This window comes from Callospermophilus lateralis, chromosome 11 (genome assembly GCF_048772815.1).
Source record: "Callospermophilus lateralis isolate mCalLat2 chromosome 11, mCalLat2.hap1, whole genome shotgun sequence".
In the NCBI taxonomy this organism is placed as follows: Eukaryota; Metazoa; Chordata; class Mammalia; order Rodentia; family Sciuridae; genus Callospermophilus; species Callospermophilus lateralis.
The window spans coordinates 39,444,961-39,470,999 of record NC_135315.1 but is presented as its reverse complement, the minus strand read 5'-3'; the positions used below and the strand labels follow the sequence as shown (position 1 = coordinate 39,470,999).

Genomic DNA, 26,039 nt, shown 5'->3' with positions numbered 1-26,039 from the left:
TGACTTCTGAGTGGGTGAATACAAATGGGAAATTCATCGAGAGCGCGTGAGGGTACACGCGATGTGTGTACAGACGACAAACAGAGCAGACACGTTATTGTCATGTGCTCATTGACTGTAACTCCTGGAGGGCTGGGTTTGTCTTTCCCATCCTTCTTGTTTGTCACCACATCCCTGGGACCCAGGTTGGTATCCACAACACAGCAGGTGTTAGGTAAATATTTGCTGAATGTGTAAATTGGATTTTACGCAGATTAATCAATCTGGGCCACAAAGAAAACCTCAAAATGTAAAAAGAAGACTGTATAGGCCACACTGTAATCTAACAGAAATCGAGCACAGTTTTCTGCGGATTTTCTCCCGATTTTCTCTTGATTGTCGTGGACTGGTCTTCATGACTTGTTTTTAACTGAAGTCATAGGACCATCTATATCATCCTGCTTATGTAAAAAAAACAGGAGGGGCAAAGCCCAAGTGGCATGTGGCTGTGTTTATACAGTGCACTCACAGCATGGGCGAACATTTCCAGAGCACTTATTACGTGCCAGGCACCATCTGAAACCTTCCAGTAACCCTCTGACGCAGGTGTCATTATTATGAAATTGAAGCACTGAGATGTTAACTAATTGGCCCAAAGTTACACAGCTAGACCATGACAGAGTCAGAACAGCCAGGCCCCAGGGCTCTATGGATTTTTTCTTTCTTTCTTTTTTTTTTTTTTTTTTGGCATTGGGTATTGAATCAGTCTTCAGGGCTTTGCAACTGAGCCACATCCCCAGTCCTTTTTATTTTTTTTTTGAGACAGGGTCTCACTAAGTTGCTTAGGACCCTGTTAAGTTGCTGAGGCTAGCCTTGAACTTTCAATCCGCCTGCCTCAGCCTCCCAAGTCACTGGGATTACAGGTGTGCACCACTGTGCCCAACTGGGGTCTGTATTTTTAACTATTCTAATATGCTATCCCCAAGTGTGTGTGTGTGTGTGTGTGTGTGTTCAGAAACACACAGAAAAAGGTTTAGAAGGATACTAATTGTTGATGAATTGTCATTCCAGGGAAAGGAAACAGAATGGCAAGAGAGATATGGAAGATTTTAACATTATATCCTATGTTTCACTTAAATAATGGGCATGCTTTTAAGTATAGCTTAATTACTTTTAAATCATATAGAAGTAAAGATTGTCGATGATGCCATTCATGAGAGTATTTTATCTATGTATTAAAAAGCCTGAGCCTGGCGCAGTAGCACATGCCTGTAAAACTCATAGCTTGGGAGGCTGAGGCAGGAGGATTGCGAATTCAAAGCCAGCCTCAGCAATGGTGAGGCACTAAGCAACTCAGTGAGACCCCGTCTCTAAATAAAATACAAAATAGGGCTGGGGATATGGCTCAGTGGTTGAGTGCCCCTGAGTTCAATCCCCAGTACACCCCCCCCAACAAAAAGCCTGTCAAGATTGAAAACTAACACTTATAGCATTGTATCTTAAGACTTGAGGATTGAGAAACTTCTGTTTTCAAATATATTGTTTGATCTTTTTCTTTTCAACATTAGAAATTAAACATAGGAGTGTTCCATTGCTGACCTATATCCCAGCTTCGCCCTTACTTTTTAAAAATTTGAGACAGGGTCTTGCTAAGTTGCCTAGGCTGGCCTTGAATGCAATCTTCCTGCCTCAGCTGCCCAAGTAGCTGGGATTACAGGTGTGTGCCACTGTGCTCAGCATAAACAGACTTTTAGATAATAAAATAGCATAAATAAGTGATTGGCACACTTACAGACCCATAGAAAATTTAAAAACTGCAGATGGCTGATCTCTTTTTATGAGCATTCACTTCCTATTTTTTAAAAATGCAAATGAGGTGCATGGTAAAGAGGTTTTCTTTCATTTTATCTTTTGATACCTTCTACTGGTTATATAGAGCAAAATCTAAAGAAGATAAATTCTGATTTAACACAGAATTATAAGTTCTTTTACATTCAGGATATCATTAGTATTCTTTTATTTAATGATATCAAATGACTATTTGAGAACTGCTAGCTAGGTTCATAAGATAAAGCTACATACAGTCAGTGCTTTGTATCTATGTATCTTTGTTTCACATCCAGGGATTCAATTAATTTTGGATTAAAAATTGTGTGACTTCATTGAACACATACAGACATTTTTCTTGTCATTTTTGCCTAAACAATACAGCATAACAATGATTTATACAGCATATACATTGTATTAGGAATTATGACTAATCCAGAGATAATTTAAAGCATGTGGGAAGATGTGCATGGGGTGCATGCAGAGGTGACACCCTTTTACATAAGGGGAGTGAGCATCTGCAGACTTTGGTGTCCACAGGGGGCCCTGCAATGGATCCCCTGGAGTCACAGGAGGACAACTGTATATCTGGTGCACACAAGCAACAAATAAGCTCCAAAAGTGATGAGGAAGGACTTATGTAAGGACAGATTCAGATTCAGGGCAGGTTATAAAAAAAAAAAAAAAAAATGAAGATCAGTTGGAAAGGTACCAAAGTTTACATGGGTGTTTATATAAAAAAAAATAGCTTGGTCTAAAACAGTTGTTTTTCCTCCGTGGCTGTACTTAAAATCACCAGGGAAACCTTAAAAGGCCCTTTGCCTGGGCCCCACCCCCAGCTCCACTGAACAGAACTCTCTGGAAGTTGGTGTTTCATAAACTCCCTGTGAGTCTCAGGCACAGCTGGACTGGGAACCGCTGCTCTGAAGGGATCAATGGGCTTCCTAGTATGAGTTATGTGGGGGTGACTTCTAGAAATAGTTATTTTTGCTAATAACAAAGTAGAGACGGCATGCCAGTAGCTTTTCTAAATGTGGCTTCCACCCAGGGGTTATGGCATGCTGCTGTCAACTGCTACAGGAAAAATAAATTGGCAGTGTCATTATTTTGAGAGGCAAGAAGATGCCCGCTGAAAGCAAAATCTATAAAACTGAAGACACAGGGATAAGTAAATGTCACAACAGCACAGAGCGGAGCCAGTGTGAGTATCCAGGACTTGTGATTACGTGTTAAGGGTGCTGTTCTACATGGATGTGGCACATAGGGACAAGCTCTTACCTATTAAAAATGGCCTGGAGGGATTCCTCAAATCGGCGCAGAACTTTAGGAGGGGCCGGCCACTTCACGTGCTTCCCGTAGTCTCTCATGGTCTTGACGCCCTGGAAGCGCTTGGCCACCTCGTGGATGTAGGACTTGACTTTGTAACGCCGGTAGTACCTGATTATGGTCAGAGCCGCCTTGGTCCTCCTGTACCGCATGCGGGCCAAGGTGCCCCGCCACACCTTCACGACAGAGAAAGAAAGAGGAGAATGTTGCTATCTGGCTGAGCAGTAGGTGACTTTGACATTAGAGAAGCTGTTTGTTTCACAAACTCAGCTGAGGAACTTGCTGGCCAGTACACTGGGGGCAGAGCCTAACCATGCCAATTCCGTGTGACACCAACAGAGGGCGCTAGGAACCACGTTGGTCATTTGATAGGTCTCATTATTCTCTGTAGAAGCTTGTGTGGAGTTTCAAAGTGGAGTCTTGTTTTAACTTTATTGTCATAAAAAGAAGAAAACCAAAGAAGAAAATATGTGTAGATAAAGATTTTAGGAATGTTGAAGGGAAGCAAGATGAATCAGAACTGAATGCCATCTATAGTTCTCTGGTGAAGCTTAACCTTACAGATTACACCGGCCACTAGCTGATGTCATTTTGGATTTATAAACTGATTCCAACACAACCTGTGTGCCCAGATTTCCCAGGTGCAAAGTAAACTCCCAAGAATTTAGTTGTGTTCCTGAGCAAAGGGTGAAACAGATTATCAACATAATAGGAATCATGTTGTTGTTTTGGTTCTGTGAGTTGAAGCCAGAAGTGCTTTACCACTGAGCCACATCCCCAGCCCTATTTATTTTTATTTTTGAGACAGGGTCTTACAAAATTACTTAGGGCCTTGCTAGTTGCTGAGGCTGGCTTCAAACTTTCAATCCTCCTGCCTCTGCCTCCCAAGTCATGGGATTACAGATGTGCACCACCACACCTGGCCATATGAATGTTCATGAAAAGTTTTTCAGTGTCAGAAATCAGTCAATATGTACATGTCTCAATGCCAACTTCATCCAAGCATGATGTTAGAGACAGTTCTATTTCTTTCAGAATACTGTGTCCAGGTATTCATTTTCTCAACCTCACGAGCAAAAATAAATTTGATGTCATCTTCATTACTGGCCCATCCTTATAAATTTTTTCTACCACCAGCAATATTTCTAGTTGGAATCTCTATTCCTTTCTGCTACCAGAGCTTGCACCATCCCAAATATCCTAAGTGCATGCTTACTTGTGTCTACCCCCCATGGTGCTCCAGTTGCAGTAACCACTTTAGATAACCATTCCAATTCTTAGGTTGGTGGCATATCCCCCCCCCCTCCTCCCCACCTGAAAGGGCCATGATTTTCAACCTCTCATTCAAAGCCCACACCATGGGTCCTCCAGACTCCCTTGGCTTTCTTTCTTTCTTCTTAAATCCCCATCTGTGCCTACAAACACGTGCACTGCCTCTTTTATCCAGCTGTGTGGGGAGTGTCTTCACGCAGACCCCCAATGTGCCTGTTATGGGCTCCCTTTGCAGCCTGCACACAGACAAGATAAATCTCTTTGCACGTGACATGGGAGGATCCCAACGGTTCAAGAAAGACCAAAATATATAAGGGAAGCAAGGCGCACGAGCCATTTGTGATGGGGATCCGGAGTTCACATGTAAACAGTTATTTAGAGACAAAGAAGCAGTAAAAGCTCTCTCACGTGGGCATCAGCACAGCGGCCCTTTTTAGTCCAAGTGGCTCTCTTCCCTGTCACCGAATGCACTGTGCAGATGGCTGAGCGCCTCCACCTGAGTGCTCAAATAAGGGACCCTGCGGTAGCATCTTGAGAACCAAAGAAATACAATTAGAGGGTGGGAGCGTGTGATTCAATTTCTTAGATAAAACAACATTTTTTAAAGTTCATGCTGTTTGTGGTTTTTTATTTTTATTTTTTTAAGGGGAAGGAAATTAAGACTCCCGGGAGCCACACTTACATAGGAAAATCAATCCTGAATTTCCAAAAGGTGTTTTAGAGAGCTTTTTATTAAAATATTTTGTTAGATTCTTTAATAATTCTTAAAACATTTTATGAGTAAGAGCTCTTTAAGGACAAGTTTCATCTGTGTTTGTTTTTTTACCTGCGGTTTTATGCAGTTAGAAAAACACAAATAGTACAAAATGCTTAAAATAAAAGGCAGGGGCACTTCCCTCACCCACCTGACCCCACCTCTCCACCTCGCAGTCTCAGTGGACACAGATCATTTCAGCTGCTGCTTCTGGTATTGACTGTCACATTTATAAATAATACACAGTAGTGTTATTTCTTGATTGATTTCTTTTGGAAACAATCCAAATTTAAAAAGTTGGTGGTTTATCTCTCTTGCTATCATTTTTACTTCTTCTATCATCCAAATAGTATTTACATGAAAAATTTAAGTCGGTAGTGTTCACGTTACATGGATCAATAATTTTATATATTGAATGAGTAATTCATATGTGCATATATTATATTGCATCATATATTACATTGGTTCATGGCTTTGCTAAGGAGTATGACTATGATTCCTTTATCAAGTGAATCTGGTTTTACCTAAAGTCAAGAAAGTAGAGGCAACTTTTTAAAAATTGGCTTTATCTTCTAGTATACCTACTGCTATTTTTTGCCAAATGCTCTTGAGGACCCACCAAATGACTAGCACAACTTTTCCAACTGCCAGGCACCTTAACTGAACCTGGTGTTTCCCGTCTCTCTCACACACTTTACGTCCTCTGCACAGCTCTTCTCTTGGGACTTTTAAAACTACTCCTTCACACTGGTTTCTTGATTCCTGAGCTAATGTCCTTCTCATTCTTCTTCCATCTGTAGCTTCCAAGAAAAGGTGAGTGGTGAGTAAATTTCTATTCTCTTTAATTTCCTTGTGAGTACAGAGCAGTTGCCTAAAATGTGTGTCCTGCGGAGAGTAGTTAAGAACGGGCTCTGGACCCAGGCTGCCCGTGTCCAGGTCCTGGCTCTGATTGTAGCTGCTGGGTAGACTTGAGCAAGCTTCTTTACCCCCTGTGCCTTAGATTTATTATCTGCAAAATGGGCATGGTAATGGTGCTTGCCTCCAGTGTCTTGAGGATTAATGGCGTCAATACACACAAGACACTAGGAGTGCCATGCTGAGCAAGCATAGGCTACAGTGGCTTCTAAAAAGCCCATTCTTTGTCTTCAGAAGGCTGTGCTACTTTCTTTTTGTATGTGGAATTTTTTTCTTTCCTTGGGTCACGTGTCAGTGTGACCTGGAAACTCCTTCCTGCATGTGAACCATTCTTCCTCAGCCTTCCATCTGCCTCCACATAGTGCTTCACTGGTCTTATTGTATCTGCTCTGTACAACAGGCTGTGTGTCCATGGTTTGTAAGCCTTATCTAGTCTTTCAGCTGCCCAAGAGCATGGGGAGAGAGAGCAGGGGCTTTGGCTCACTGCCATCGAGGTCTTTCCTTCATTCTAAGGAAACAAATGCTTCCCTGAGTCGAAGTCTACCGTGGATTTTGGCTCAGTGTTCTTTCTCCATGCTCCCTGGAGCTCTTCTTGGGTAAGCTGTAGTAATTATTGCTAGCATATGCTCCTCGCTCATGGATCTTTCAGATACAGGAAAGAGGGTACACCTTGCTGGCTCTTCTTGCTTGGGCAAGAAGTCTTTTCTCTCTATGCTTCATGCCAACGCCTTCAAAAGCAGCAAGACTTTCCAGAATTCCCTCCTTGTGCTTCTCCATGTTCCATTTTTTCTCTTTGAAGAACACATTGATTTTCCAGTATCTTCTTTTTTTCAATTTGGTCCAATTTTTCTTTCCCTGGATGACACTTCTCAAAGCTTACAGTATAAAGCTGTATCTTTTTTGGGCCTCAGGGTTGGTGGCATGTTCTTTGTTGTTTTTACATTTGATGTTTATTAACTCATACCGTTTTGAGGAAGATAAACTCTGGGAGCCGCCAGTTCTATCACCAACTTTATCAGAAGTCTCTTAGGCTTTATTTTTTTTTTTAACATCAGAGAAAGAGTGCCATTGAAAAACTACAGAAGAAAATGATTCTATGGGAAAAGTGGCTCAGGTATTTTTCTGTATAATCTAAATATATTTGGTTTAAACAGATGATACTACCATAAAAGTTTGTGTGTCCACATGGGGAAGAGTTCTGCTGCTTAACTCGCCAAGGGTCTGCAGGCTGGAATTTAAGATGGAAGACGGATGTTTCCATTTTCCCATTTTATTTCAAGCAGCTTAAACTGTTGGGTATTTCAAGAGCTATCCAAAGCTTACCTCTGTGGAGGATTCTGCCTGATGACAGAGGTTCAGAAAGCAGAAAATTAAAGGTTTTATTCCATAAACAAATGCTTAATCCTTATTTGCACATGCCTGAGAGGTTCAACAAACAACAAGGAACAGAGAGGGGCCCTTGTTAAACCCGTGTGAACACTCGAGGTGGAACCAGGCTTTAGGATGTGGTGCAGGAGGAGTGGGGGCCACAGGACGTGTCCTGGTGACAGGGAGCAGAGCAACAGAGGAGGAGCCAGGAGACATTTCTGAAGAGAGGACCAGAGGCCAACAGCTCAGAGGACACAGCGAGGTCTAACACAGTGATGGAGCAGCACTGCTGGCCAGATCGCAACACGGCACCAGAGTGACCTTTTAAGACCACAGTGCGATCACGCCACTTCTCTGCTCAACACCACAGTGGCTCTCCGTGTCCCTCAAGGCAAATCCCACAGTCCCTCCGAGGGCTTTCGTGGTCCCAGGTGACCTGGCACTGTTCTCTCCCTGGCTCGCCCCAGCCACAGCGGCCTCCCTGCTGCACCTGCCCAGGTGTACGTGCTTTATGGATGGTGGACTTCCCTACAGGGTGATGAGCTGGGACAGGCCATCTGTGGGGTATCCCAGAATATCAGTATCTTAATTATTTGGTCCTTGCTATCAGAATTCTCAAAGTGAAGAGGGACTGAGGGGTGGGTCTCACTCTTCAGCATCGACACTGTCATATCCTTGGCTTCAGTAATGGTGCCTGACTCCTCTTTCACTCAGCCGGTATCCCCAGACCCGGTTCAATTTCTTCAGAAAGTAAACTCTGTGCCATCTTTCAGGATGAGACTGAGGTAGCCACTGTGCTTTGTGAGGTCCGGGAGGAGACATGGTGGTCTAATTCTTTTTTTTTTTTTTTAATTTTAAAGTTGTTGATGGACCTTTGTTTTTTATTCATTTATATGTGGTGCTGAGAATCAAACCCAGGGCCTCACACATGCTAGGCAAGCACTCTGCCACTGAGCCACAACCCCAGCCCTTGGATTCTTTTTTGTACAGATTTTAAACCAACTTCCTCCTTAATTGTACACCTCACCTCTCTACAGAGGTACCTGGTCCTTCCCATTCCAGATCTTTCCGCAGCCTCTGGTCAGATGGACTGGCTTTCTCCTTGGGCTTGTTCTCTACAGGTACTTTCCTCACCTGCCTGGGGGAGGTACTACTTGCTCACTTCCAAAAGTATGCTGCTGTCTCTTGTCTGCTGTTGTTTACACCATGGTTCTGTTCGTCCCTGTGGGTTTATCCAATTTTTATTCCTTTACTCTTCTTTCAGAACATTGAGAGTGAATATCAACACAAGTGTCGCATTTGGCCAGATGTTTTACAATGCCATCTTAATTCTGCCCTCTCTCCCTGCTGGTGTGTGCGGTTTTCAGTGGTCAGGCTTTTCAAAGCAACACCTGGCAGTCAGGAAAGCCCAAAATATATTCCGCAAAAGGCTCAGGATTCTAGGTTACCCTCTGAAGAAGTAGGTCAATTATGTATCTCTGGTTTATTCTCAGCATCACACACACAGGCCAGCCTCCCTTTTTTCTCGTCCCCTGCCCCAGCTCCTCATGCATTTTGCTGTTTGTTTTTAGTTCCAGTTGCCATGGGTGCTGGGCTCTTCCTGTCTAGCTGTCAGTACAAATCAGAGCTCAGAGGACCTCACAGCTCTCCAGGATCCTGGACCAGAATCCTCTAAAAATCTCAGCTTCCAGCCCTCTGTGCCTAGGGACAGTTTTTAGAGGTCTTTCTTCCATTGCAACTCATAAGTTCCCAGGAAGGTACCCTGGCAGAGTTGGCAGGTGAGGGTTAAAGAGTGGCAGTGTTAGGGACAGAGGAGGGTTACTTAGATCCCAGGCTGAGCTCTAGGCAAACTGTAAAATACACAAAATTTGTCTTTGATATCTACATACCCCCTCCAACTTAGAATATGACAGTGGCATCCAATGTGGGATATTTTATGATTGATTAGCAAAGGCATGGCCCCTCCTAAGAATATTTTAAAGTAAGATTCAAAGATAGAAAAAACATTCCAGCATCATTCCTCTTCCACTCAAAGATCTCTGTGCGGAACAGCATGAGTAAAGACCTGATGTGCTATTTAAGACACGAGTGTCCACGTTTTTACCAGAACTGCAGGTTAATAATGTACTGAGAAGAAATAAGATCCAGCAGATATGATTTATGGGTTTTTAGCACAATTTCTGACATGAAAGTTCCCGAGTTTTATAGATAAATTAATAACATTTTGGGATGACCTAGGGGAAATCTAACTAGCAATGAGATAACCAAATCTCCAGTCAATTAGCAAATGTAAAGCTATTAAAAAAGAGGAAAAAAAATCACAGGTGAATCTGATCATTATAATCTGTTCTGATGAGCTTAACTCTCATGGCAGGGGTGCAGTGGAATGTCATTTAGCAAGGATCACCCCTGCCTCACCTCAGCCTGGGAAACTAACCTGCTGAGTTAGTGGTGCATGAACCTTCATTTAGGTGCATGAACCTTCATGTATGTTTTATATGTGGTTTGTCTGGATCTAGTGGCCTGGTCATTCTCCAGTGCAAACAGTTGTTGTATATTAATGATTTCTCCCCTGGGGACAGCAGACTCTGACAGCATCCTCATAACTGTAACTTCAAGAAGCAATTGGAGCTTGTAGTCTATTCCTGCCAGAAGAACCGTTCAACATGAACTTCATCAAAGGCCAACTGCATCTGCTTTGCAGGCAAATGAAAATAAAACGAGTCAGCTACTAGGCTTAGTAATTCTGATAAACCTGTCAGGATTCAGTCTTGTTCAAAAGTAAACATTTGGCGAAGCTATACCGGAGTGATTCTTCCTTTTATTTGGCTCCATTTTCTTGAAAGAAAAGGTATAAGATTGATAATTCATCTTCAAAATCTTTCAAGTTAAGAATATCTCGAAACTGCTTTTTGATATAGAAATGTGGGGTTTTTGTCAAATGTTTGAGTATTTGAGCAGATCCAATAAGGTATCCAGAGATGTTTCGACTTTGTCTCCTTAAAAATAACCCAGTACATATTTGTGTCAGATACTTGCAAATGACCTCAATTGTGAATGGTTCCCTAGATTAGTCAAAAACTCAGATAATAACTGATATTTGAAAGGACCAGCCAAAGGTGGTCTGAGAAGTTCTACATACATAAACTTGTTTTTAACTTTAACAGAATTAGTTTTAAAACTGTATTTTAAAATTTTTATTGACATTTTCACCTACCATTGACACTCCTAGTAACCAATGCAAATAAACTATTGTTTAATTTTATAGACTTTCCTCCACAATACACACATACACACACGTGTTATTGTTAAGAACTGTTTAATATAAATAGAATCTAGGTATAGAAGGAATATACCTCAACATAATAAAGGCTTATATCACAGGCTCACAGCTAACCTAACACTCAATGGTGAAAGGTTAAGAGTTTGTCTTCTCAGAATAAGAACAAGAACAAGAAGGGGAAGCTTAGTCTTACCACTTCTCTTCAACATAGAACTAGAAGTCCTAGCTAGAGCAATTAGGCAAGAAAAGCAAGTAAGGTCATCCAAATCAGAAAGGAAGAAGTTAAATTGTCTTTGTTTGCAAGTAACATGACTCTACCAAAAAAACTATTATAACTACTTATATGATTTCAGTAAGGTGGTAGTATACAAAAATCAGTAACATTTTTATACACTAATAACAAACCGAAAATATTTTAACTACATAGACTGTGTATAGTATGTGAACCATGTATCAATGAAGCTGGTATAAAATTTTATTTTAATGTCCATCTTATAGATTATAACATGTATAACTGACATATTATTGTTTACCTTAAATGAATGCTTTTGAACTTTAACAGAATTTAAAAAACATTTCTGACTACAGACTTCTTTGGTATATGAACTAATCATTTTGAAGGAGATCAGGATGTGTCCCCTCCCAAATATGCTACTTTAGCATAGGGATTATTTTAAGATGAAGCTGACAGAGAAACAGCAGGTGCAGGAAGGGCTCTCTATGCCTCTTCCCATCAGCCTCCTAGTAGCAGGAAGAAACAGGATGAGTCCTCATGAGCAGACCTTGCTAAAACCACCCTCATCTTCCGTGGCTCTCTCCATACAGCGCTATAACACCTAGTCACTTTCCCACAACTTATTAGTCACAGAACTCAACCCCCTCCCATAGTCACATCTCTACATTTTATGGCCCTTTGTTAAGATGGTATACAAGCCCCAGGGACTAACTACTTCTTAGGATTTTCACTTCTTTTTGGTGAAGCTCAATGCCGCAGTCTGGCTGGGCACAAAATCACGAGCCACTCACAGCTTTGTAGATTCAAACAGCAATTTTTTATTCCCAAACTCACACCGGCCCTCTACATACACGTTCTGGGGAAATCCACGTTCTCTGCCCAAATACTCTCTCTAAATCCCGGGAGAACTCAACGGGAACTACAGGAGCAGGCACGCCTGAGGCAGCAGGATACACCCTATTCCCAGCAGGGTACACCTTAGACCTGGAACCACCCTAAACCCAAGGAGAGCCCTAAACCCTGATCCGCCCTAAACCCGGCCTGGTCCTTGAGCAAGGTCACCTTTCACGCAATGTCACTGCAAATGACCTGGGTCATGCCATACGTCATACCTACTTGGCAATGGCTCTCAGCAGCTCAGTGCATATAAAAAAATTAATACCAGTAAAATTTGTATATCTTTCCCCGTTTATCTGTCTTTGTCAGTATAAGTACAGGTCCCAACCACAAAACCTAAGAAAGGATAAAGGAAAAGTCTTTTTTACTCCTCTACAATTTACAAAGAACCAGCTTCTATCCATTGGGGAAATAGTGAATTAGAACAAAAATAAAAGGTCACTCAAATAATGAAATAAAGAGTTAATTATGCCCCCAAATCTAGACTATAGAAAGCTGTTATAATTGTGTATGAAGCTTATTCTAAGCTGATTAAAATTCAAAGTAGAAAGGGAAATTGGCTGTTTTACATAACTTTTCTTTAGCTAATAAAAGACATACACATTTGTTAGGAAAGACATGCTTTCTTGAATTAAGTAAACTCTTAGAAAATAATATTGTATCAGCATTAATTTCCTGATGTTGCTAATTGTCCTATGGTTATGGAAAAGAATGTCTCTGTTTTTAAAGAAAACACAGAATATAGTAATACAGTAAAGGGGCATTATGTCTTCAAATTAAACAGCCCAAAAACCAACTGTACACACACAAATATGTCTGCATCCTGATCTCCATGTCTAGTTACATACACAGGGTGAGACAGAAAACCAAAGAACACACACAATACTGCAAATACAGTAAAAATTTAACATTTGGGGCATCTGGGTGAAGAACAAGTATATAGGAATTCTTTATACTAAACTTTGCAACTCTTCTGTAAATGTATAATTATTTCAAAATCAAACTTCTTAAAAAAAGTATCTTTAAGGGATAGAGAGGAGAAATTGCAGAATACATTTTAAACAAATTTACATACATAAAAGTTCTAAGGACTATTTTTACTTATGCTTTATGAATATTGGTGGGTATATATAATAAAATAGAAAATGATAGCATGTTTGGGTGTGTAAATGAGCCTATGCTATTTAAACAAATTGAAAATGTGGCTAAGGATGGTAAGTTCTTATGCTAACCCACTCTGGAATTATATATATATAAGGAGAGTGCCACGCTGGGCCATATTCATGCTGGGCAATATTGGAACCAGAGGCAAAAGAAAAAAAATCAAGAATCTGAATCTTGTCCTCATTTAAAATTTTGATTTTTTGTTCATATAAGTCTTTCTGCATTTGTTTTGGTTTTTTAAAATATTACATATAAATATTATATATCTTTATTACATTTTAACACCGTGTGTGTGTGTGTGTGTGTGTGTGTGTGTGGTAATGGGGATGGAACCCAGTGTCTTGTGCATGCAAAGTAGGTACTCTACCACTGAGCCACATCCCCTGCCCTTTGACAGCCCTTTAAAATTATATCTGAGTGCAGTTTTACTCACCTTTCCCTAAACCTGGTTCTGCAAAAAGACACAAAAATTATAGAGCAAAACTAGTGCAGCAGCTGGAAGGAAAGGGAAGGCGTGCCAGGCACGTGCTGGGCTCTGCACTAGGTGGTTTACACATGCTATCTCATTTACTTCTCCCTGGGGTCCGGGCAGGCAGATGTTTTAACATTTTACACAGGAGGAAGCTGGGGTTCAGAGAGAATGAGACACTCTGGATCATACAGTAAAAAATGAAACTGTTCCTCAGCCTGGTCTAGCTCCAAGAATTGATTACAATATCTCCTGAAGCTGTCACACTTAATGACAGTCTAATGTATCTAGAGCAATGCTTGCAATTTGATTTTTCTCTCTGAATAAGAGACTTGGGCTTGCCTTAATAATTCATAGGAGGGTTGGTTTCAAACATAATATAACTCACTACAATCTTCACATAAATCCCCAAATTTATAAAGTTTGGAGGTAAGTACGATTTTTTCCTAATGGCATTAGCATAATTTAGTTGTATGGATCTTTCATGAGAATAGGTTTATGGTATTCTGATAATAAAGGGCAGAGATGTGGCCATGGAGATGAGATGAGTTTAGGCACTGCAGCTATCACACTTATCAAAAGGCAGAATGTGGTTTTGCTGCCAAACCATATATTGCAACTCAACAGTTGCACAGAAAAAAAAAAAAATCCCTGTATTAGTTAGTTAAGGTTTTTTTCGTTAATTCTGGATTGACTATTGTGAGGAATTACATACACATGCTATAGAGTTACATTTTTCATTAGAGAGTGAAACCACACTTTGGAGAAAAAGTTTTGATGGATTAAAACATGATTTAAATTTTGGCAATACCAAAAAACTCAGACTTAATAATAGCTGAGTTACTTTTAATGCTCATGAAAAAAAAATTAACTAAAAATGAACAATAAACAAGATTTTGAAAAAAATTATTTTAACATTAGCATAATGGCCCAAGGACACATTAGACACCCATCAACAACTGTTTTTTTAAACAGGAAAAAGAAGGAACAAGCTGAGCACAGCGGCTCAGGGGGCTGAGGCAGAAGGATCACGAGTTCAAAAGTGAGGCCCTAAGCAACTCAGTGAGATCTTGTAGGGCTGGGGATGTGGCTCACGTGGTTGAATGCCCCTGAGTTTAAACCCTGGTTAAAAAAAAAAAGAAGGAACAAAATTTATTATATTGTTACATGCCTAAGGTATGGAATTATTAGACTCCAACAGTAATTCCTAATTTTCTTTTGGGCAACTGGATTTATGTCCAGACAACAACTATTTATCAATGTATTACTTTGAAAATACTTTTTTATCTCTACCAAGTATTGGGATTATTTTCCTTGATTTATATTACTGTGGTGATTAGGGATGTACCTAAAATTCATTTTTTTTTTTTTTTTTTTGCGCATGCTGGGTGAGCACTCTACCACTGAACCACAACCCCAGCCCCTCATTTTTTTTTTTTAAACTACAAGTATTCTTCAAATTCCTACCATGCATGGGGTTTCTGTAGGAAATACAAAGAAAACAGGAGACACTTACGATAAGCTAAGAAAAACCAAGTATGCCTATGAGACAACTAGAAAATAGCTACAACCAGTCCTGTAAAAAGTGTGATCTGGTCAAAGGCCTTGTAAACTTCCACAGGGCTGGACTCCTCAGGTTGTTTCAAGGAAGTCCAGCACTGCTCAGATGGACAGCTCCTTGACAGCAGGCCCTGTGTGGAGTGGAAGCAGCCTGTGCTCAGACAGTCCGGTATGGCCTGCAGGTGTCCCTGGCAAGGCAAGCTTTGTAGACTTTAGGTTCTTCACCTGTAAGCTGAAGAGGTTACACTAAATGATTTATGGGAGTTTCTATTGGCATTCTATTGTTACAACTACTGAAACAGTAAAAAACTTAAAATGTATTTCAAAGGTTCTTTCTGATGCACAAAGTGCACATGAAAGTGAGAACCACAATCTTTGATTTTTGTCTGCTGACTGTTATTACCCATATGGGAAGGAGGAGGGAACATTTCATTGTCGTGTGCAATGCCTTGTGCCAGACATGCTATACACCCTCCACCCCACTGCCTGCCAGTACTGGGGATTGAACCCAGGGGTGCTCTACCACTAAATTACTTTGAGACAGACAAGCTCTCGTTAAGTTGCTGAGGCTGGCCTTGAACTTGCAATTCTCTTGCCTTGAGCTCTGGAGTAACTGGAATTATAGGTGTGAGCCACTGTGCCCTGCTCAAAGCACTTATTCTTGACATCTATTTGTACTGCATCTTGTTTCTCTCATAATAATTTGTCATAAAAAGTGGAAAATGCATTTGAGATAAGCTTAAGTTATACATTAATATCTTTTTGCTGGCAAATGCTCGATTTGGGAAATGATCATTGTTCAGCCCTGGGAACCCTGCTTCTACGAGAAACACAATTCATGTTCACAGCTCCTGCAACTAGCCTGGCTCTGGCTGTAGGTGATGGAAGATGGGATATGTTTTAAATTTTTTAAAACTTTTTAATGAGAAGAGCGTTCCTCAGTGCTGCCTTGCTCCCCAACATACCATCAGTTACTAGGGCTCACTATGATAATGATGCTGGAAGGGGACTTCAGAACATTGGGGGAAGGGAATAACCTGGAAGAGACCCCTCAGTCACTTAGGGTAAACATTAAATATGCTTCCTCTTCTCATTTTCCTTTCTCAGATTGTAACTGATAGAAAGGGGGATGGCAGGATAAGCAATGTATCTTTATTAAGGACAGATACCATTTTTTTTATTGGTGCAAGTTTACACAAATATGAGAAACATAACAGGATGAAATAAGAGGACCAAGACTGGTCATAACTCAGTATAAAACGACAGCAAAAAAATGGTGCTCAGGGAATACAATTTTGCTGTCTGGGAGCATGGTCTACCAGCAGCAAGTATCAGAGTAATTATATTATATTCTAGCTCATGCTAGAATAATGTGGTGACACAGAAAGAAATGCCACTCTTCTAGAGAAAAATCTAGATTAAGGAAAATGCTGGACTTGTTTGGTGATGTTGAGGTTTTATGTTTGCTCACATAGCGATAACTATCTTTATTCTGAAAAATCTTACCAGAAACATAAACTTGCACTCGTAAATCTAAAAATCCTACTGCCTCAGCAGTTTCTTCCTGAAGAAATGCTTTAAAACCCAATATTTGAAAAGTGAGGTTTCTTAGTTTTATTTCAAGTCAGAACATAACTTAAATGAGTGTCAAAGGGATATGATTAATTTCCAACCAATTTCTATTACTGTTGAAACTATGATTTTACAAATAAGTATTTCACTAGTAATTTCTTTTTATAATTTGCACACTTCTACCTTTTATCCATTTCCTTTAGATTTCAATTTCTTACTGATTTATATGAGTTCTTTATAAATTAAGAGAATCATCTTTTGTCATTAGCATTTTAAATATCTTTTCCAGTACATACTTTGATACCATATTTAGTTTGTGGTTTTATAGAAGTTATTTAATTTTTTTATATAGCCAAGTGTACTAACTTTTCTTCTATGTCTACATACACTTTTTATATAAAACTGAGGCATATAATAAGCAGCAAATGCTCTGCAATGTCTTTTGTTTTCCCATGTGATCTAATATCCTCCTGGAATGTGATTCTGAATGGTCTCACAGTGCTCCTTCTGAGAGATGCATATGTAATTCAGTTAACCTACCCCCTACTGTGAGATACTTTTGATATTTTCTCTTTTTTGCAGTTTAAAAACAATGTTTTAGTAATATCATTATGTATAATGATATATGTAATGATTACACGAATGATTTATGGTAAAGTTCTAGAAAGAGAATTGATGCTTCGTTACATTTGTATTTTCAACTGCCACATATTAAAGTCTCCATTTCCAAAATCTTGCAACCACCTTGGAACCACGAGGGGGAGCCAGACTTAAAACGAAGAGGGTGCAAGAGAGGGCTCAACAGAGAGGCTTCCTGTTGTATGAAATTAAATCTGCCTTCTCTCTATGCCAGCTTGAATTGCATTTTCTGTGATTGCAACTGAACATACATGATACAGTGATTGTCTATTGAGTAATGGAAGTTTTAAATGATTATACAGAAATATTTATCAATCATTGCCTATTTTAATTCTTTTGCTGCTGATATGTTTAGAAAGGCCTTCCCTGCTTTAAAACCAAATCTGTGTTCATAAGGTGAATGTGAAAAATAAAAAAAAAAAAGATGAATTTGTGAGTTTAAGATACAAGCTCATGGGGGTCAGAAACTTAATCACAACTAGGAATACAGAGTCCTTTTTAAATGATCACTCCATGGATGGCAAGGGATTGTGCTTATTCCAGTAAATTAACCATAATTAAAAATTTGTGAAATGCCCACAAAAGCTCTATATTCTTTGAAATACAAATGAGTTGTCAGTTACAGCTGATGAATATAACAAGAGTGGACTCACATCGATGTGAGTGGACTGAATCTAAATCAGCTCCTCCCTGTGGGCACCAGAAAGGTTTAAATTAGAAATCTTTATGAGAATGTGTTCTCTGAAATAGAGGTATAAAAGTCACTGGGAAGTAATGAGGGAAGATGGATAGATACAGAAGGATAGGTAGATGTGTGCACACATCCTTAACTGCAATTATTTGATGACAAAAGTCTTAAGCTAAAAAGGGTCTATATTATAGTTTTTATACTACCAATCATAGTAAACCAGGATGCAATGTCAGAAACACAAATATTTAATTCAATCAACTCAGCATTAGACCACCCAGTTATTCCTGTATGTGCACCATGGAAATATTTTAAGATCATCAAAATCTACCCTTCTTTTTGGTCTTTTTCATTCATCTCAACTGACTTATGATCAATATTTCATGGCATTCTCCTACAGCTGCCCTCCAGGTGTCCTTCCAGAAACCCCAAACCAGAACCGCAGCTCAAACCTTGTGCAGATCTGCCACACCAAACCTTGAACAAATGGATGTGCGATAGCATCAAGAAGTGATAGAAGCCCAGACACTACGGGGATACTGCTAAAAGGCCTTCAACTGTTCAAGCTCTTTCTTGTCAAAGTCTCTTTGCTTGTGTTATTTCTTTGGCTTTAACCGTCTCTCCTTGAACTTTTCATAGGGTCAAGTCTTCACATTCTTTTCTCTTTTGTGGGGGTATAGGGTGGGGATTGAACGCAGGGCTTTGTGCATGCTATGCAAGCACTCAACACTGATCCACCTCCCCAGCCCCCCAAACTCCTTTCTGAAGCAGGGTCTCACTAAGCTGCTGAGGCTGGCCTTGAACTCGTGATCCACCTGACTCAGCCTCCTGAGCAGCTGGTATTGCAGGTATGTGTTACCACACTTGACTTCAAATTTTTATACCCCTAAAGTCTCAGGCACCTCCTCAGAAAGATATTCCTAACTTCTCTAAAATACATTTCCCTGTCCCCTGAATGACTGCCCAAGCAGCATTCTTTCATAACTATTACACAATATGTAACTGTTTGTGTTTTGTGTCACTCTTTGACTCTAGAATGCATATTCAGTGAGGACAAGGTGTATTTCTGTTTTGTTCACCACTGTATTTCCAAAGAGTAGCTAGCAATAAGCATATTTGCTAAATAAATTATCACCGGCTTGAACAGAATAGATAAATATATGGTGGGTGTCATGCAGTTCTCAAGTCTTACAGAACTTCAAAAGCAATGTTGGCAGTTGATGGTTCTAGAGCAGTTTAGTATGAATAAGCACCAGCTTGAAAAATTGTTGCCAACTGGGCAATGAGCATCTTGATGCATGAAAATCTGGGCTTCAGTGAATACCCATTTATGTCAAAAGAATTTCACTATTGCAGTCACTTGGGAAGCTGATAGAGGAGGATCGAACGTTCAAGGCCAGCCTGGGCAACTTAGCGAGATCCTGTCTCAAAATAAAAGATAAAAAGTGGTAGAGTGCCCCTGGGTTCAAGCCCTAGTACAGAAAAAAAAAAAACTGCTAAAAAATTAATTGAAAATTCTGGTTCTAAGTACAAAAACATGAATATTCTAGATTAACTTCCTGTTTCCCTGCTCATTTCAGTTACAGGATATTTATTTATTTGCACTGGGGATTGAACCCATGGGTACTTTACCACTGAATTACATCCCCAGCCCTTTGCTTTTTTGAGTTGGGGTTTTGCTAAGTTGCTGAGACTGGTCTCAAACTTGGAATCCTCCTGCCTCAGTCTTCCAAGTTTTCAGGATTACAGCCATGTGCTACTGCACTGGGCCCACTTATGGGATTTTAATATTTAAAAAAGCCTTTTTCCCCTTTTCTTTTTGACAAAAGTCACTAGCTCAGTATCCCTACATTTTGTCAACTGACCAAGGAACATGTGCTCAGCCTCACTCTTTTGCAGTGAACAAGACTCAGAAAGAGCCTATTAGTTCTAAGGTGCATTATTCTTTTTTTTCCTGGGCCTGTGAAAATAACAGAATTCCTCTGGTACTGAAATGAGAGGTCATTAAAACGAAACAAAACAGACTGGGAAATTCAGTCAAGGGCAAGAACTGAACAAAAATCAGACTCCAAATAATGTATAAGGAACAGTTCTTGGAAACATTACCCTAGTAAATTAGCTGCCCAAGTTCATGGGCTAGGAGATGAGAGAAGATGCTGCAGATAGAGGAGCTCTGGCTTAACTGCAGCAGGTGTGGTCATCTCCAGGTCCCTCCTCTTGTGGAGAGGTGACCCAGCAGGAGTCTGTCCTTGAAAAGGGGTAGGACACCCTCACTTCTTTTTCACACCTCCAGGGACTCTGGAGTCTCATATTATGTGGAGTCATCATATTATGATGACAGGAGCTAGGTGGCCCAGAGGCATCTCAGAGCTACTGTGTCTGGAGAGGCTTATTCCCTATGTAAAAAACAAAAAACAAAAAACAAAAACATGGAACAGGGTTTCTCGGATTCTCATATTCAGGAATATCTTTACTTGGCCAGATCAAGGCCACAGATAGAGCTGTTTGACTTACCATCCAATATGAATTACAGAAAACTGTCCTATTACTAAATAACTTTGCTCTTTTTAAAATTTTTTCAATATTGGAGATTGAACCCAGTGCCTTGTGCATGCTAGATGAGCACTCTACCACTGAGCCACATCCCTAGTCCTTCATTTTTTTTGAGACAGGGTCTCACTAAATTGTGTAGGCTGGTTTGGAACTTGGATCCTCCCGCCTCCTGGGATCCCAGCCTGAGTAGTTGGGATTGTGGGTGTGTGCCACTATGCTCAGTATAATTTTGTTTTTCATTCTGTATTATCTTCCAGCACAAATAAGTATGTTGCTAACTTTGTTTTAAATTACTGTCATCTACAAAGAATTCTGTGCTAGGTTATATTGTGATCCACCAAATAGTCACCTTGACCCGTTTGACCTTCATGGATTACTCTGTGATGTGACTGTTTTGGCCAATGGGATATAAATGACATGACATTTGCTTGTGTGGTCAGCCTTACCCTCTTGGGCTTCTGCCATTACCATGAAAAGAACGGCGTGGCCTTGGGGTCTACTGACTTCAGAAAAATGAGCAACAAATGGAACCACCCTGAACTCAGCCAAGACTGGCCAAACCACAGATGCATGAGCAAGGAATAAAATCTGACCTTTACATTAAAATTTGGGTTAGTTTGGTAGGTGGAATAATGGTCTCCAAAAGATGTCCGCCTCCCAAACCTTGAAACCTATAAATGTCATCTCAAAGGGTAAAAAAGTTTGAAGTGGGGCTGGGGATGTGGCTCAAGCGGTAGCGCGCTCGCCTGGCATGCGTGCAGCCCGGGTTCGATCCTCAGCACCACATACAAACAAAGATGTTGTGTCCGCCGATAACTAAAAAATAAATATTAAAAATTTTTTTCTCTCTCTCTCCCTTTCTCACTCTCTCTTTAAAAAAAAAAAAAAGTTTGAAGTGATTAAGTTAAGGGTCTTGAGATAGATAGATGATCCTGGATTACCTGGCTGTGCCCCACTGTGTCACACACATCCTCCTCAGGAGGTGGCAGTGGGAGATTTGAACAGAGCAGAAGACATTGTGACCATGGAGGCAGACACCGGAGTGGTGCAGCCACAAGCCATGGGATGCTGGCCGCTGCCAGAAGGCGGGCGAGGGAAGTCATGGGCCCCCCACAGCCTCTGAAGAGAACACCGACCTGTTAAATATCTTGATTCTGACCTTGTCAAACTGATTTCAAACTTTCCTCCAGACTGTGAAAGAATACATTTCTGTTGCTTTAAGCCACCATATTTGGAATGAGTTTTCATAGCAGCCCTAGGGCACTAATGCAGGCGGTCTCTGGCATAATTGTGGCAACAGTTTACAAACCCAAACCAATAACGTCAGTATTAACAATAACGGCAAATACATTGCACGGTATTTACGAGTGTCCGAAGTATGTTGTTGAACATCTTAACTCCTCTATTACAACTACTCTCTGAAGTATTATTTTATCTCCTTTTTACAGATGACAAAACTGAGGTGCAGAGAACAAAAAAGGAAAAAAGAAAAAAAAAGTACATCCTGTAAGTGTCAGAGCCAGGACTGGAAACTAAAGCCAAGCACTATCTGTGGTTGGGCAGTATAGCAGTAGAGTCTAGAAATCACCCAAAAGTTAGTGACTCTTAAACTCTGAGAGCTGAATTAAAATTTTCAGTCTTCTTTCCCAGTTGAGAATAACTCTTGTGACCACTAATTTCACCATTTGCTTGGCATTATTAAGGTACCTTATTTAAATGCATGTAAATAGCTATTAAATTTTCACAAAAATTCTGCTTTTTTGTACAGCCTAGTTACTAAGAAACTTACAAATCCAGAACTACCTAGTGTTGAGTCATATAATGTAACTGTATTATTGATAAAATGTTGCCCAGGACCACTATGTACTGGGCTATATGTTGGGGACCCTGTGTAGAACACAAATTTAAGATATGGCTTCCCTCAATAATTTGGAACCTATTTGAAGAGATCCGGCAAATGTGCAAAATTACTAGAAGATCTAAGATTTACACACAGGTTAAAGACTATAGAAGTTACAGAATCTAACAGGAATTTTTGGGCTGAGGAGTTTTTAGAACTCTGAGAAGTTCTCCACCCTGAGTTTCCAGGGCATTCCTCAGGAGAGACACATACAGGATGTACAATCCCTCAGGTGTGCCCTCCTCACCCACTCAAGGAGGCAAGTATAAATGTTATAGAAACAGCCCTGAATCAGCTCCTATTTTTAATTCACAATCAATACCTTATGAGTAGCAAATTACTGTACAGCTCATACTTGATTATGATAGATGTGCTCCCATCCAACACTGTCATTTACAGATTAAACAAGTGAGGGTGACTTAAAACATTATACAAACCCAATCCTGAAACCTACAGCAGGTTCCTGCCTTCCACTGAACTTGCCATCTCACCGAGCCATATACAACCAACAACTAATAGAAGAGGTAAAGGTGATTGGACTGGTCTGGCTGGAGGACTTTGGTAAGAGGTAGAATCTGATTTGAAGAATGTTGAAAATGAGGCAAATGACGTGTGCAAAAGCACGCGGATGGAAAGCAGGAATGTGAGTGGGTCCAGTAAAAAACAAAGCCACAAGATCATCCTAGGATATGACAGGAGGTGTGATGGGAGCCAAGTGCCAAAGAGCTGCTTTTCATTTTGTAGGTGCCTGGAGGGTTCTCACCAGAGGGCAGCCTCAGGACAGCTCAGATGTCCTGCAGACTGGACTCAAGGAAGGAGGCAGGGAGGGGCATTCAGAAGTGGACTGGGGCCAAGGCCTGACCACCTCCAGGATGCTGTTGATGCTCACCCTGGAACCCCTGAGCTCGGTGTACACAGTGTGGCTGTCTTTCTTTCTTTCTTTCTTTCTTTCTTTTTAAGACAGATTATTATTTTTTAAATATTTGTTTTTTAGTCGTAATTGGACACACTATACACTTATTTGTTTTTATGTGGTGCTGAAGATTGAACCCAGGGTCTTGCACGTGCAAGGCGAGCGCTCTACCACTGAGTCACAACCCCAGCCAGCCTGTGGCTTTCATATTTAAAACCATGTGTGTGAGAGAGAGTGGGACAAAGACTGGAATAGGATATTCAGAAATGTACATGGTGGTCCTCTTCTGGTGGTGAGGTAATGGGTGATGTTACCTTATTTAATTTTAAAAAACTTCAGCAATAAATATGTATGACCTTATAATGAAACCTGTCTCAAAATTTTAGAATGAAATGATGTGACTACAGTTATATGCTGTTCCTATTTATAATCTACTTATAAGTTTAAAGTACAATAAACTCATGAATAACATATTTTGTCTGTAAACATGCATTTAAATTATAAATGCTTGATTATATTTTTAGTTCCCCAATGATATTTGTCACACTGTATTTTTCCATGAGTTTCCTATCCATGCAAATACAATAAAACTAACTCAAGACAGCTGACTGGTAAATACCCTATTTTGAAATTAGATTTTCTTTAAAAATACAGGTTCTCATTATAGTACTAAATTTGGATAGTGATTTTTTGGTAACCTTAAGACTTTCTGACAAAAACCACTGAATAAAAATAGTCCTAAATTTTCTTTGGTTATAAACAATACCCCCCCCCCCCAATGATTCATCAGTTCTGCTTCAGTTATAATGGGTATGTGTGCACACATGTGTGCAGACATTTCCAGAATTAAGTATATGGTTAAAAAGGAACCACATTGAACATTTATTTTGTAATATATATTTTCCACTTACCTTTAAGGTGAACAATTCTGAAAATTCTGATGTTATTAAATTCTTTTACATTGTTACTGTTAATAGCTACAGAGCTTTCTTTCTTTCTTTCTTTCTTTTTTTTTTTTTTTTTATTGGGGGAGTACCAGGGATTGAACTCAGGGGCACTCCACCACTGAGCCACATCCCCTGCCCTGGTTTATATTTTATTTAGAGATGGGGTCTCACTGAGTTGCATAGCTAGCTTTGAACTCCCAATCCTATCTCAACCTCCCGAGCCACTGGGATTACAGGCGTACCCCATCACTTGGCTACAGAGTTTTCGATTGTGTAGATGTATCACAATTTATATAACTTGTTTCTTAACATTAAAGAGTTTTCATTATTTTCATATTGAAATACCCAAGGACAGTACATGCAGAGAAATATTACAAAGAAAATTCTTGGTAATTTCCTTACTTTAGAAATATAATTGCTGGATTATAGGCAAACAATAATTTCTAGGTTGTTTTTTTGGAAATGCATTGTCAAACTACCCCCTAGAAGTTCTTGCCAGTGTGATCTTATATGTCAGTGGTGTACAAATCCTCAGTAATATTGGTATCATTTTTTTAAAACTGAGTATTTGATAAGTAAAAATATGGTTTCTGAGTATTTTCCATTTTTTATGGATGGATCATTTCTATTTTAACTCAAATTTCTAATGAAGTATTTATGTCATTTCTTTGGAGGGACCTCTTGTATGTTAAAAGTATTCATATCTGCACTTGCTTATAGCCATTATAGGTCCTTATTAAGAGAAACAGATGTCTGCATATATGCAATAAATCATGACACATTTTTCAGAACATGTTGAATGTTACATAAACATTTTTTGTTACCAAAATTTGATAGCCCAGCCCAAGCAAAATGTTCTTAAATGTGCCATGATAAAGAATATGAGAAATTTCTGAAACACTTAGATCTCTTGGTACTAGTTACATATATTTGCTATAGTAAAAAAAATAAAATAAAATAAACCTATCACTGTAGCCCTCACACTTAAACCACATCTATTATATACCTAATTCAGTTATTACATTTTCTTAGCTTTTATGTGATAAAATTATGTACTGTAGAAAATCCTTTCTTTTCTGAAAAGTCAGTTTTAATCATTCTCGAGGTAGCTATGTACTTGGTAGCAGAGCATTTGCCTAACAAGTGTGAGGTCCTGGGTTCCATCCCTAGCACTGCAAAAAAACAAAAAACAAAAAACAAAAACAAAAAACAAAAAACCCCAAACCACAAGCAACACTTTTTTTTGGGGGGGGGGTGATATTTATGTTAAATGCCTGTGTTTTCACTAAGCAGTACATGGCCATTTCAAAATAGCTTAATCTGTGCTTTTAATATTTTTACCTAACTATTTCCAAAGAGACTAGAGAGGGTATACAACAACAACAACAAAATTTTAAAAGCTTCAGATCAAATGTCCCCCCTTTTTTGCCACTAAAAATTCACTTATTTATTCTGATTTTGACTAAACAAAGATATTGATGAGTAAACATTTTTAAATTTAATTTTTAAACTGATACATAAAAACATGAAAATTGCACATATTTATGGGGTACCAATGTGATATTTCAATATATGTAAAATTCATTGCATGACATTGCTGTGTTGGAAGAGGTAGAAAACTGAAAGCTGGGCCCTCCTTTTTTTTTTTTTTAATATATTTTTATTTGTAGATGGACACAATACCTTTATTTTATTTGTTTGTCTTTATGTGGTGCTGGGGATCTACCCAGGGCCTCACACATGCTAGGCAAGTGTCTACCACTGAGCCACATTCCCGG

At 39.6% G+C, this 26,039-nt stretch overlaps 1 protein-coding gene across 2 annotated transcripts in view; it reads right to left on the bottom strand.

The window, feature by feature from the left end:
* Myo1d (myosin ID) overlaps window positions 1-26,039 on the bottom strand; it is a 308,773-nt gene that overhangs the window by 129,739 nt on the left and 152,995 nt on the right. For both annotated transcript variants that reach the window (XM_076869891.1, XM_076869892.1), the window contains exon 17: window positions 3,085-3,308. In XM_076869891.1, coding sequence (XP_076726006.1) covers window positions 3,085-3,308 — 224 coding nt within the window. The remainder of the gene's footprint in view (window positions 1-3,084; window positions 3,309-26,039) is intronic.